General features: G+C 41.0%; 1 protein-coding gene across 1 annotated transcript in view; it reads right to left on the bottom strand.

Annotated features, from left to right (window-relative positions):
• The window catches only part of LOC139403672 (anosmin-1-like), a 72,623-nt gene extending 59,455 nt beyond the window's left edge, over positions 1 to 13,168 (bottom strand). The window contains exons 1-2 of the mRNA XM_071146973.1: positions 12,910 to 13,168; positions 4,659 to 4,706 (exon numbers count right to left, since the gene is read on the bottom strand). Coding sequence (XP_071003074.1) covers positions 4,659 to 4,706; positions 12,910 to 13,104 — 243 coding nt within the window. The 5' untranslated portion in view covers positions 13,105 to 13,168. The remainder of the gene's footprint in view (positions 1 to 4,658; positions 4,707 to 12,909) is intronic.
• Positions 13,169 to 13,422: the final 254 nt, after the last annotated feature.

Here is a 13,422-nt window from a genome sequence, read left to right as displayed (position 1 = left end):
ATCAGCTACCACAGCAAGGGAAACCACTGCAACAGTTTCAGAATGGGTGGCAAGAAATAAGTAGTCCTAAATATTTCAAAAACTAAAAGTATTGTATTTGGGACAAATCGTTCACTAAACCCTAAACCTCAAATATTGTAATGAATCATGTGGAATTGAGCAAGTTGAGGAGACTAAACTGCCATAGTCAAAACATATTGATGCAACAGTAGCTAAGATGGGGAGAGGTCTGTCTAAAATAAAGCACTTAACAACTCTATCAAAAAGGTAGGTCCTACAGGCCCTAGTTTTGTCGCACCTGGACTACTGTCCGTCGTGTGGTCGGGTACCATAAAGAGGGACTTAGGAAAATTACAATTGGCCCAGAACAGGGTTGCACGGCTAGTGCTTAAAATGTACGTGGAGAGTTAACATTAATATTATGCATGTCAATCTCTCCTGGCTCAAAGTAGAGGAGAGATTGACTTCATCACTACTTGTACTTACGAGAAGTATTGACATGTTGAACGCAACGAGCTGCCTGTTTAAACTACTAGCACAGCTCAGACACCCATGCGTGCCCCACAAGACATGCCACCAGAGATCTATTCAGTCCCCAAGTCTAGAATAGACTATGGGCGTCACACAGTACGACATAGAGCCATGACTACATGGAACTCTATTCAATTAGACTTAAAACACACAGATAAAAATACACCTTATGGAACAGCGGGGACTGTGGAGACATACACAATAACATACGCACTCATGGATTTTGTGTTGTAGATGTGTAGTAGTAGAGTAGTGGCCTTAGGGCACACACTTAATGTATTGTAGATATGTAGTAGTAGAGTAGTGGCCTGAAGGCACACACTTAATGTATTGTGAAATGTAGTAGTAGAGTAGTGGCCTGAGGACACACACTTAATGTATTGTGAAATGTAGTAGTAGAGTAGTGGCCTGAGGACACACACTTAATGTATTGTGAAATGTCAAATGTTTTAATTGTATACAACTGCCTTCATTTTGGTGGACCCCAGGAAGAGTAGATATCCTCACAAGGATAGTAAAACAAGGAACATTTGGACGAGACATTTCGCCAGGCCTCCCCAAGGAAAAAGGCTATTTTAGGGTTAGCTAATGGGGGGGGATCCATAATAAATACAAATACGAACCCTAAAAGAGCCTTTCCTTGGCGGGCACGGCAAAATGTCCCACTTGTCCGAATTTTCCTTGTTTTACTGATCTCGTGAGGATATCTGGTCCACACAAGGATAGTAAAACCAAAAAATTATAATATATATATTTTTTAAATGACACACACACACACACACACAACTGAGACAAGGTAAACAAATGCAAACGGACATGTTTGTTAGAATCTCTAGCATTTTCAGAGTTCTAGCAATGTAGCCAGTTGATTATGAAAACCCTCTCCCGCCTTCATTTTGGTAAATTTGACCAGGACTCAATTTTGCTCCTCTCTTCCTATAGGCAGAAACTCAAGCAGGATGTACCCGTGCTAAGGACTATTTAACACTGGTCTGACCAATCGGAATCCACACTTCAAGATTGTTTTGATCGCCGGACTGGCAAATGTTCCGGGTAGCTTCCGAGAATAATATTGACAAAAATACCAAAACAGTAACTGAGTTTATCAGGAAATGTATAGGAGATGTTGTACCCACTGTGACTATTAACTTCTGTAGGGTAGGGGGGCAGCATTTGGAATTTTGGATGAAAAGCGTGCACAAATTAAACTGCCTTCTACTCAGGCCCAGAAGATAGGATATGCATATAATTAGTAGATTTGGATAGAAAACACTAACGTTTCAAAAACTGTTAAAATAATGTCTGAGTGTATAACAGAACTGATTTGGCAGTCGAAAACCTGAGAAAAATCCATTCAGGAAGTAGGATTTTTTGTGTGTAGTTTTCTATTCAATTCAATGCCACAGTATCCATTGACTTAGGACTCAAATTGCAGTTCCTATGCCTTCCACTAGATGTAAACAGTCTTTAGAAATTGGTTCTGGCTTGTATTCTGAAAAATGAGGGAGTAAGAGTTGTCAATGAGTGGACCCTGCTGTGTCACAGAGCTTTTTCATGTGTGCGACCGGAGAGTGCCTTTGTTTACCTTTTATATTGAATAATTATTGTCCGGTTTAAATATTATCGATTATTTAGGCTAAAAAACAACCTGAGGATTGATTATGAACATCGTTTAAAATGTTTCTACAAACTTTACAGATACTATTTTAATTTTGTCTTCCTCTTGTGACTGCGTTTGAGCCTGTGGATTACTGAAGAAAACGCGAACAAAACGGAGGTTTTTGGATATAAAGAGACTATCGAACAAAAGGAACATTTATTGAATACATGAATGTCTTCTGAGTGCAACCATATGAAGATCAAAGGTAAGTGATTATTTTATATCTCTTGTACTTGGCTGGTTACTGTTTGTAATGATTTGTCTGCTGGGCTATGTTCTCAAATAATCGTAAGGTATGCTTTCGCCGTAAAGCATTTTTTAAATCTGACACGGTGGTTGGATTCACAAGAAGTTAATCTTTAAATCTATGTTTAATAGTTGTATATTTTCTGAATTTTTATAATGAGTATTTCTGTATTTGAATTTGGCGCTCTGCAATCTCACTGGATGTTGGCCCGGTGGGACGCTAGCTTTGAGGATAACACAGTGCCACCGACACAGCCCGCTACCAAGGACTGTGGGCTCTCCTCCTCCGTCGCCGACGTGAGTAAGACATTTAAACGCATTAACCCTTGCAAGGCTGCCGGCCCAGAAGGCATCCCTAGCCGCATCCTCAGAGCATGCACAGACCAGCTGGCCATCCCAGTCTGCTGTCCCCACATGCTTCAAGATGGCCACCATTGTTCATGTACCAAAGAATCAAAAGGTAACTGAACTAAATGACTATTGCCACGTAGCACTCACCTCTGTCATCATGAAGTGCTTGAGAGACTAGTCAAGGATCATGTCACCTCCACCTTAGTTGTCACCCTAGACCCACTTCAATTTGTTTACCGCCTCAATAGGTCCACAGACGATGCAATCGCCATCACACTGCCCAATCCCATCTGGACAAGAGGAATACCTACGTAAGAAAGCTGTTCATTGACTATAGTTCAGCATTCAACACCATAGTACTCTCCAAGCTCATCATTAAGCTTGAGGCCCTGGGTTTGACATTGCTCGTCCATATATTTATATATTCTTAATTCCATTTGTGCGTATTGGGTATGTGTTGTGAAATTGTTAGATATTACTTGTTAGATATTGCTGCACTGTCAGAACTAGAAGCACAAGGATTTCGCTACACTCGCAATAACATCTGCTAAACACGTGTATGTGACCAATAGATGTTTGATTTGAAGGAACATAGAAATATTTAAAATATCAAACAAAAGGGGATTGGTTACATGTGGGCGTGAATACAAGATGTTGATTGTAATTCATCTTCATAACAAATGCAATACTGTGAAGTCAGCAAAGGCTGTTATGCAGTTTGACATTTCACTGTGTTTCATATTATCCATGTAGTCATTTATAATCAGAGGGTGTCCAAATCATCCTTTGTAAATCATACTGTCCAACACTAACTGGGCCCAAATGTTCAGCATACGAGCTCTGACAAATTAACTGGGTGTCCTTGGACATTTCCAGGTATATGATTTAGAATACAACCTCAATAAAACAGCGTGAGAAACACAAACATTAACACAGGAGAGCATTTTTTTTCTCTACCTGTGCTCCATGCCAAATGAACAAGCCATACGAGCTAGTACAGACAAGGATGAGATCCAAATTGGTCATCACCTTCATAATAGCACGCTTCACATAAGCTATTTAGACAATGTTTTTATAACAATGGAAAACACAGGAGATGAAAAACAAAAAACAGTAAACTTCTGTAGAAGTGTGAATGAGAACACTCAGCTAGACTATTTACTTCCTGGATGGAATTCAGTCCTCAAACTATGACACAATCAGAACCAACGAGTAGGCTGGTTGCTGCTGTCCTGGTTTATGTGAACAGAAGAGTTTGACAGACAGAGCGCATCAGTTACAGTATGAAATAGCACCCTATTGGCAGTAAAGTGCACTGGTTTTGGCCAGAATCACATGGGTCAGGCCAAAAGGTGGTCCCCTAAATAGTGACTAGGGTTCAGAGTTGCCCCATGTGTTTGAGCCCCACTGTTGTGTCATTGTCATAAGCCTTTCTGGTTGTTGTCCCACAATGCCTTGGGCTGAGTCTGTCCTCAGTCTACTGTCTGCTAAGTGGACTCAACACCACAGTGAGGAGCTAAGAGGAGATATCAGCACCATCTTTTCAGAGCACCTGTCAACAGTCTTACTATCAACAGTCTTCGGAACAGGGCACGAAACCCAAACAAGACCCTCGGGAAATGGAGGATAAAATGGCCTACTGTAATTCTAATGAACAAAGAGCTGTATCAGAAATGGGTTGTGGAATCTCAGTAACCCTAGAACAACTTGACTGATGAGAAGGTAAAGAGCATAACAGCTATCACAGTTTAAAATTGTTTGCCTAGAACGTCTATAAAGTTATGGTATAAATCAGGTATCTCAAACTTGTTTTGTACATTTCCTGTCATTTCGTTTTTTTAAGCACATGCAGCCAAGACGTGTTACATACCTTCGAGCACTGTTTGTGATTCTGACACCACACCAAGGATCCATTATTCTGTAATGAAAATAGAAAGAAGATTATGACTTATGATTTTATAGGGAGAAAAATCTATTCAGTCCTTGTCAATGTAATGCAAAAAGAAAGGCGTTTCATTCCAGGACACACAGTAGCTATTCACACTACAATTCAAACAAACATCTGAAAAGCAAAAAAAAAGGTGTGCTCTGAATCGGTTTCACAAAGAAAAACTTTCTAATTATAAGTTAAGATTCTTTCACCCCAATATGAATCCTAACGAAGCAAGGTCAGAGTGGGGCGGATCTCTGGTCAGTTTCAGTGTCGTTCAGAATTGGAGTGCCTGCATTTGATCTCACAACAGACATCCCAGGGGTCACTCGCATAGGAATTGATGTCAGCACTCGTATGGAGACTGTAGACACCTCTAATACCCCCCGAAGGTGCTTTGTGTCACCTTCTGGGACACATGAAGCCAAAGATTTGGTCCCAATTGTGCCTAAAGACAAAGTGTCTCCCTGTCATCTTGAGAATTTCTAATGGCTTAAAAGCCTGACACAAGTGGACATTTCCTGAGCTCCAATAGAGCAAAGGACCACAAGGCTATTCTCTCCCATATGGATTCACTTTGACATTAAATGTAAGATAAATAACCGCCCAGACAAAATTGACCATTTGATTAGGGGCTAAAATTGCACTCTGGCTGTAGGTTGGAAGATTCATGTGCTTCATTGGTTAGCTCATATTCCCAATGAAGTGAATTTGCCATTATGAATAGTTTGAACATTTCAAATATAGAGAAAGGAAACGTAAATAAAGGCAATGAGTGTGAATTTCCATTAGCTGACGAATGTTTCAAATGAAAGGTCACCGTTAGACATGAATCAGTGCTTTGTTCTGTACAATAAGACACTGCGGCAGGACTGACTGACTAGCCAAACTTTAAAGGTCTGCAAACCAAGAAGTCTGCTCAAGTTCAATGTCAAGTTCAAAGCCTTCTCAAACAATGTAATCCAGTGGAAATTCCCAGTGAGACCTCAGGAAAAAACTGATCATTAAAGGCTTTACTTTGCCATCCAGTACCAGTGAGCACTGCGTGTTTGGCGTCAAGTATAACAGTCAGCTGGCTTCAAAGACATTCATGGTACATCAGGAATTCTAGAACAAACTTCCAAATCTGTATTACTTAATTGTGTAACTGCATTTGCAATACTATAACACAGAAGTTACAGAAAACAGTTTCTTCCCCTCGCAGACATCATTGCACGGGAGATAGAAGAGCACAATATGTACAATGTATTTTGTACCATGCTGAGCAACGCTCCTCAGTTCGGCAACAATAACGGTGGTGGGGCAGCCAGTGGTTGGGGCCGCTATTTCCCCCTACAGCAGATTCTACCTTTAAACGTCCATTCCACAAGCTGCTCTACTGCCAATTTTAATAACATCTCAAATAAATCCATGTTACTAATGAACAGGATGAAAGACTGGTAAAATTCTGAGTTTTGTCAAACAAAGACCAACTTAGTAGGGAATTGCCAGGGACCTCACGATACGATATCACCATACTTAGGTGCAGATCCGATATCTATTGCGATTCACACGATTCTATATGCATTTTGATTTGATACTGTGATTTTATTGCCATTTGATGTTCCAAACATATTGCTTACCATTTGTCTGACACAGAGGACGAGAGAGAGCCATGAGAAAACAAAAGTTAACAGTCATGGAAAGAAAGGTGCTGAAAATAAATTGGCTCCCAATTTAAAAAGAAGATTGAGAATAATCTATGAAGGAAAAATACTGGAGTTTTGGTGTGGGTATAGCCAACTAGCGTCAAAATTATACTGCGATAGTCAAAACGATACATCAAAAATAACAAAGATTATGTAACTTTATCGATCCCCCCCCCATCACTATGTTCCACCTATAGATTACATTTCAAAGACAGCACCTGACATTTTGGAACCGGAAAACATGAAGAATGCAACTTTAAGGCAGGCTGCAACAGGGTAGGATACAGTAAGCAATACTACAGAAGAAAAGTATGTACACTGAGAATACAAAACATTAAGAACACCTGCTCTTTCCATGACAGACTAACCAGGTGAAAGCTATGATCCCATACTGACAGAACTTGTTAAATCCACTTCAAAATCAGTGTACATGAAGGGGAAGAGAAAGGTTAAAGAAGGATTTTTAAGCCATCACACAATTGAGACATGGATTGTGTAAGTGTGCCATTCAGAGGGTGAATGGGCAAGACAAAATATTTAATTGCCTTGAAACGAGGTATGATAATAGTTGCCAGGCACAGGCACACTAGTTTTGAGAACTGCAACGCTGCTGGGTTTTTCCACACAACTGTTTCTCGTGGGTATCAAGAAACCCAAAGGACATCCAGCCCATTTGACAACTGTGGGAAGCATTGGATTCAACATGGGCCAGCATCCCCGTGGAATGCTTGACACCTTGTAGAGTCCATGCTCCGATGAATTTAGGCTGGGCAAAGGGGGGGGGGGGGGGGGGGGATGCAACTCAAAATTAGGAAGGTGTTCGGAAAGTATCCAGACCACTTGACTTTTTCCACATTGTTGTTACAGCCTTATTCTAAAATTTATTAAATTATTTTTTTCCTCTCAATCTACACACTATACCCCATAATGACAAAAACAGGTTGAGAAAAAACCAATCTGTGAGGCAAAGGAGTTGTCCGTAGAGCTCTGAGACAGGATTGTCGGGGTGTTGGGGCACAGATCTGGATACCCAAAAATGTTTGCTGCATTGAATTTCCCCAAGAACACAGTAGCCTCCGTCGTTCTTATATGGAAGACGTTTGGAACCACCAAGACTCTTCCTTGAGCTGGTCGCCCAGCCAAACTGAGCAATCAGGGGAGAAAGGCCTTGGTCAGGGAGGTGACCAAGAACCCGATGGTCACTCGGACAAAGCTCCTCTGTGGAGATGGGAGAACCTTCCAGAAGCACAACCATCTCTGCAGCACTCAACCAATTAGGCTTTTATGGTAGAGTGGCCAGACAGAAGCCACTCCTCAGTAAAAGGCACATGACAGCCCACTTGGAGTTTGCCAAAAGGCACCTAAAGGACTCTCAGACCATGAAAATCTGGTCTGATGAAACCAAGATTGAAATCTTTGGCCTGAATGCCAAGCTTCATATCTTTGGCCTGAATGCCAAGCTTCATGTCTGGAGGAAACATGGCACCATCCCTACGGTGAAGCACAGTGGTGGCAGTATCATGCTGTGGGGAGGTTTTTCAGCAGCAGGGACTGGGAGACTAGTCAGGATCAAGGGAAAGATGAACGGAGCAAAGTACAGAGTGATCCTTGATGAAAACCTGCTCCAGAGCGCTCAGGACCTCAGACTAGGGCAAAGGTTCACCTTCTAACAGGACAACAACCCTAAGCACACAGCCAACACAATACAGGAGTGGCTTCGGAAAAAGCCAGAGCCCGGACTTGAACCCGATCGAACATCTCTGGAGAGAACTGAAAATAGCTGTGCAGCGACACTCCCCATCCAACCTGACAGAGCTTGAGAGGCTCTGCAGAGAAGAATTGGAGAAACTCCCCAAATACAAGTGTGCCAACCTTGTAGCGACATTCCCAAGAAGACTTTAGGCTGTAATTGCTGCCAAAGGTGCTGAGTAAAGGGTGTGAATACTTATGCAAATGTAATATTTCTGTTTTTCATATTTAATACATTTGCAAAAATTTCTAAAAACCTTTTTTTGCTTTGTCATTATGGGTATTGTGTGTATATTGATGACGGGGGAAAAAAAACTTAATCCATTTTAGAATAAGGCTGTAACAAAATGTGTAAAAAGTCAAGGGGTCTGAATACTTTCCAAATGCACTGTATGTACTGTATTTTGAAATGTTGTGCCATATAACATGGATATTTTTTTTATGTGTAGGCTCATACAAATCTAATGGTATATAAAATAAAAAATAATGATCAAAACAAATCTAAATAATATATCAAGTGACAGTAAATAAACCCCTGGCATTTACACTGCGGGAGAACACTCAAGATCATTTATACAAATTGTCAAGAGTCCCGACCCGCTCCTAAATAACAGGCCTAGTTTAACACCTTTCACAGCCCATTTGTCAGTGGCGACAGATAGGGATCCGCAGAGGGGCTAATTTTGCTCAGTGACATCATCTCTGCAGAACTGGTGGGGGCTCAGTGGGACGTTGCCCCGGCTGTCCAGGCCTGACCCCAGCATGTCAGAGCAATGGGGAATAATTATAGGTCAAGACTTCATCCCCAACGACTCAGTGGCATTCCTCAGCAGTTTTAACATTATGCAGTGCTGCTGAGGGACTGTCAAAGACACTGATCGATGAATACTTTCCAGATCAACTCACAGCTTTCTCTGTGTCACTGGTGAAGTCTTGTAAACACAGATTCACCCCAGAGATGTATTATGACTTGTGTCAGTTGAGAAGGAAGAGCAGGTGGCCGGGGGCATGTTGTATTGTCTAGACATTTGAGGAACATGGGCAAAAAGCCTGCTCTGCATTCCTTCTTTTGAAAACCGCTCTCTTTTCTTTCCTGTTCATCATTAAGATTTTTTTGTGACATCTCTGTTCAGTGTTCACTTTCATCCAATTTTTCAGACACTAATATTGTGTAGCTGCAGTCCTACATTATATTAAATCAGTGCTGATTAATATATTTATGTTTTCAGCAATTCTGCACAGAAATTGTACATCACTGACATCGGTAAAAGACCTGACAAACATCTATTTGGATCGAAATATTGTCAACCAATAAATATGTGTAGTGCATCTTGGTGTGCAGACTAGACTTTATTCTTTTATGGATTAGTCTGGCCCAGCACCCCATTCAAAGCGAAGTGTGTTTCATTTCATAGACAATTCAAACCCTAGGCAGAGACAGCTCAAAGAGCAAGCAACCTGCCTATATGTCCATCAACAACCCAGGAGCCTCTCTGGATCAAAATAACTAAGCAACCCCCTAGGTCATGTCATCTATTGACTGGCTCAAATAAAAGCCCTTCAGATCTAAGTCCATAGCTGTGGGCTCTGAGTAAATCAAATGTGTGAATGGAAAGGCAGGGCTAGTGACAGAGTCCTGTTATTCAGGATAACATACACGAGTAGTAATATAATAGGAGCTATAAGTGAATGTTGTATCACATTGAAATGGTGAAGGTGTTGAGGCTGTATCCTGTCAGGAATGTGTACTGTTTGTCTGAGGAGACACTAGAGGATGTACCAGGCAGTAGCACTCACTGAGAGCTGACAATTACAGACACGACTGGCATGGATTAAACCTTTTACAGAGGTGTGGCCAAGCTACATAGACCCCTATTCATCCCGTCTTCACTAATAAAAAAAAGTCCACACGAGACAAGCAGTGGCTGTCGTCTGATTCCACCCCAATTTATTTAATATCAAAGGCTAAAACAAGTGGACATGGATAAACTACTTTCTTTCCTTAGCAATGAACATAAGTCTCAAGTGCAATACGAACTTTCAGTACCTCCGCTAATTGGGTATGAAAAAAATAACATTTTAAATTCCATTTATGACTTCAAATGTAATAACAAGTCCACACCTTGTTTTTTGGCTTCATGGGTCCTCACATAAATCTTCCACTACAAACCTGATGCTTTCAGAATGTATGTGAACAGAGAACCCAGTTCACTCTTAATATTTTAAAGTGTCCAGTGACCATATTTATGACTGGGTGTTCCCCTCTGTCTATTGTACCAGGTTGACAAGTCAAATAAGCGAAGTAAAATGTCAATAAAAACATCTGGATTTGCAAGTAATTCTACATTCATAAATCTTAAGTTGCCATAAATCCAAAACCCAAAAGGCCATGCCTTTTTCCGACTGCATCTTCAGTCTGTTCCTACTAAGCTCAATAACTCATCACTGACAATTAAAACCGTATTCCTTGGATCCTGATTCAGCCAAGTTCAAGGGAGGACTTGTCTGGGAGTTTACAGCTTAAAGTGCTAAAATCATTTCCAGTTTTTAATTTCAATATACAAACAAATGTATCTATTAGGCTATAAATTCTATAAAAGACAATATAAAAAAACATAAGAAACTTGTTTCTGGCTGCTACAGAAGTTATGAAACTTGGCTGTTGTACAACACACACACAGAGGTTATTTTATATATTTGTTCTAATGTGAAACATCAAGTAACAGTGAATGTCCCCTCTAGATAAAAGCTATTGCTGAAAGTGTCTATTTACATGAAACTGGAAACTTTGTGTGTCTTGGTTTCCTTAAACAGTATTAAATTGCCCCTATTACTAAGAAGGAATGCTTTCCGAGTTGAATTAAGAGGTCTAAAGTCTCAATCATATTAGAGGAGGGAGGAGAGCAGCCGCCCGGCCAGGCCTGCTCTGTAATAAGATCTGGCAGAGGAAGCAGATCCACCTGTGGGTTGCAGCACGCCAAGCGCTGACTGAGCATGTGCCAGTTTGTGGCAAAAGTACATTAGAGCTTATCACATTTAGCCAAAGTGGGCCTCTGCGTTTAGCAGGAAAGTGACCTCACTGGGGATAGCATCAGTAGGCTAGTGTCCCTTCTACGAAGCGTGACGCTGGAATTTGGTGGCAGGGGTTAGGGCTGGGGCACAGGGAGGCATGTGTTTTTTCAGCTGACCAGACATCCCATTTCCACATGAAAGAGCCTGCTGAGACAGTGCATTTGACAGTCCTCACAGAGTATCAACAACAATTGGCTTCTATTCTTGGAGCTGCAAGCCTGCTCACCCAGCACCTTATCACTGAGCATAAATGCACCTCTGCCTCCTAATTTCCTGGCCTCTGAACACACCTGAGATCGAATACAAATGCTAAGGCTCTGCAGTCTATTACTAGACAATTAACCCTTTATAGTTGCAGGGGAGTTCATTAGTTTCACCTCAACCTCTGACTTTTCAGTTGAATGGTGATTGATTGTATGCCTCAATATCAAATGCCTAGGTAGTGTTGAGAAGTTGTTGAAATTATCTTCAAACTAATTTATGAGAGCTTTAATACACTAACTGGTCTAATAAAGAATAACAAAACATATGACCTAACATAAACCCAACAAATATAGAGGAGAGAGAGAGACAAAGCACTCAATTGATAGTTAGTCAAGTTGACGAGTTCTCCTGACATGGATTCCAAAACCCACACAGCAATTAGTAATAAAATACTACAGTGTGAAAAGCCCGACTTCATCCTTGAAAATGCAAATGTTCACTAGTGAAAAAACGAGTGCAGATAGAAGGTGAAAGAGTGCTGGAGAAGAGAAGGATCAGTGGTGAGTCATTTTCACTGGGTCATGAGAGAGAACTGTGTGTCCAGTGAAGGGTGAAAACTTCTGACACCGCTTATCAAATCACCCAGAGGACAAGGCTAAGTACAGCAAATCACTTCTTCCAACAAATTGTAGAAGGCCATTGAAACACACTTGGTGGTCACCATCGGTGTGTATCAGCCTTGTGATCCATTTTCCAGGTTATTTATGGCTAATTGTGAGGTGAGTGAAATGAATGTGGGGTGAGAAGAAAACAGCCTTTTGATAGACTATACACAAAGTAGAGCATACATCCAAAGACGTGACAGGTAGCCTAGAGGTTAAGAGCATTGGGACAGTAGCTGAAAGGTCGCTGGTTTGAATCCCGAGCCAACTAGGTGAAGAAGAAAAAAATATATGTTAATGTACCCTTGAGTAAGGTACTTAAACCTAATTGCACCTGTAAATTGCTCTGGATAAGAGTGTATGCTAAATGCCTAAAATGTGAAAACCAAAACTTGGTTAACAAATCTCAAGAGCAGCACTCATTACTTACTTGTATTGGTTATTAATTAACCAGTTAATAGATTTTTTAAAACCAGAATGGCAATGCTAGAATGTCCTTGCATTATAATAGTAAGTGCCATGTCCTCTGCTGCTGAATTTATCCATATAGTGGAACGTAAAACCAATCGACTCCTGTAGGGTAATCAACTGTGCCATTTTTCGGCCCCACAAGATTAGCAATAAATAAGCTTTTATTTCATAGAAGAGGCCAAATCGTTTACACTGACATTTCAGTACCAATAGCTTATTCAACAGATGCAGTGCGTGTCTTGACCTCAACTCTGTCTCTCGAAAAATGCCTTATTATTATTATTATGAGGACACATAATGCGTAAAATCCGTAAAAGTTGAAGAGACTGAGTAACACGCTCTTACCTGGGAGTGCTTGAAAAAAGCGGAGATGCGAGTGATGTGCAGGCTGAGACACCTTGAGGCACATCTAGCTCGGTAAATGCTGCCAGTGAAGAAAGAGTCATCCTGCCTGGTCCTCGAAGCGAAAGTTCCATGGGTCGACAACTCTGTAATCCATAGACACAGGGTAACACATACGTTTACGCTCCTGGGCAACATTTTTCGTTTGCGGGTAGCCTATTGCTTTTTATTCGTCCATTGATCGGGCTACACTGCGTGTTGACTCCAGTGGAGAAACTAAAGAAACTTCAATTATACACTGGGGAGGAGTCAGAACCGCGTGCGCTCTGTGATTGGCGGATACCGATGTGATTGTCAAATACTGCGGGTGCCTTGTATCAGGTAGAGGTTGTGGACTCACTGTGAAGGATTTTGAAATTAACTCTTTTTCAGTTAATGGTTTGAATGATTTTGTGCTATTGCTATGAATAACATTTTATTTCAATGTCATCTCATGACATGAATTGGCTACTTATG

Source organism: Oncorhynchus clarkii, chromosome 3 (genome assembly GCF_045791955.1).
Source record: "Oncorhynchus clarkii lewisi isolate Uvic-CL-2024 chromosome 3, UVic_Ocla_1.0, whole genome shotgun sequence".
Classification (NCBI taxonomy): domain Eukaryota; kingdom Metazoa; phylum Chordata; class Actinopteri; order Salmoniformes; family Salmonidae; genus Oncorhynchus; species Oncorhynchus clarkii.
This window is presented reverse-complemented; position numbering and strand designations above follow the sequence as displayed.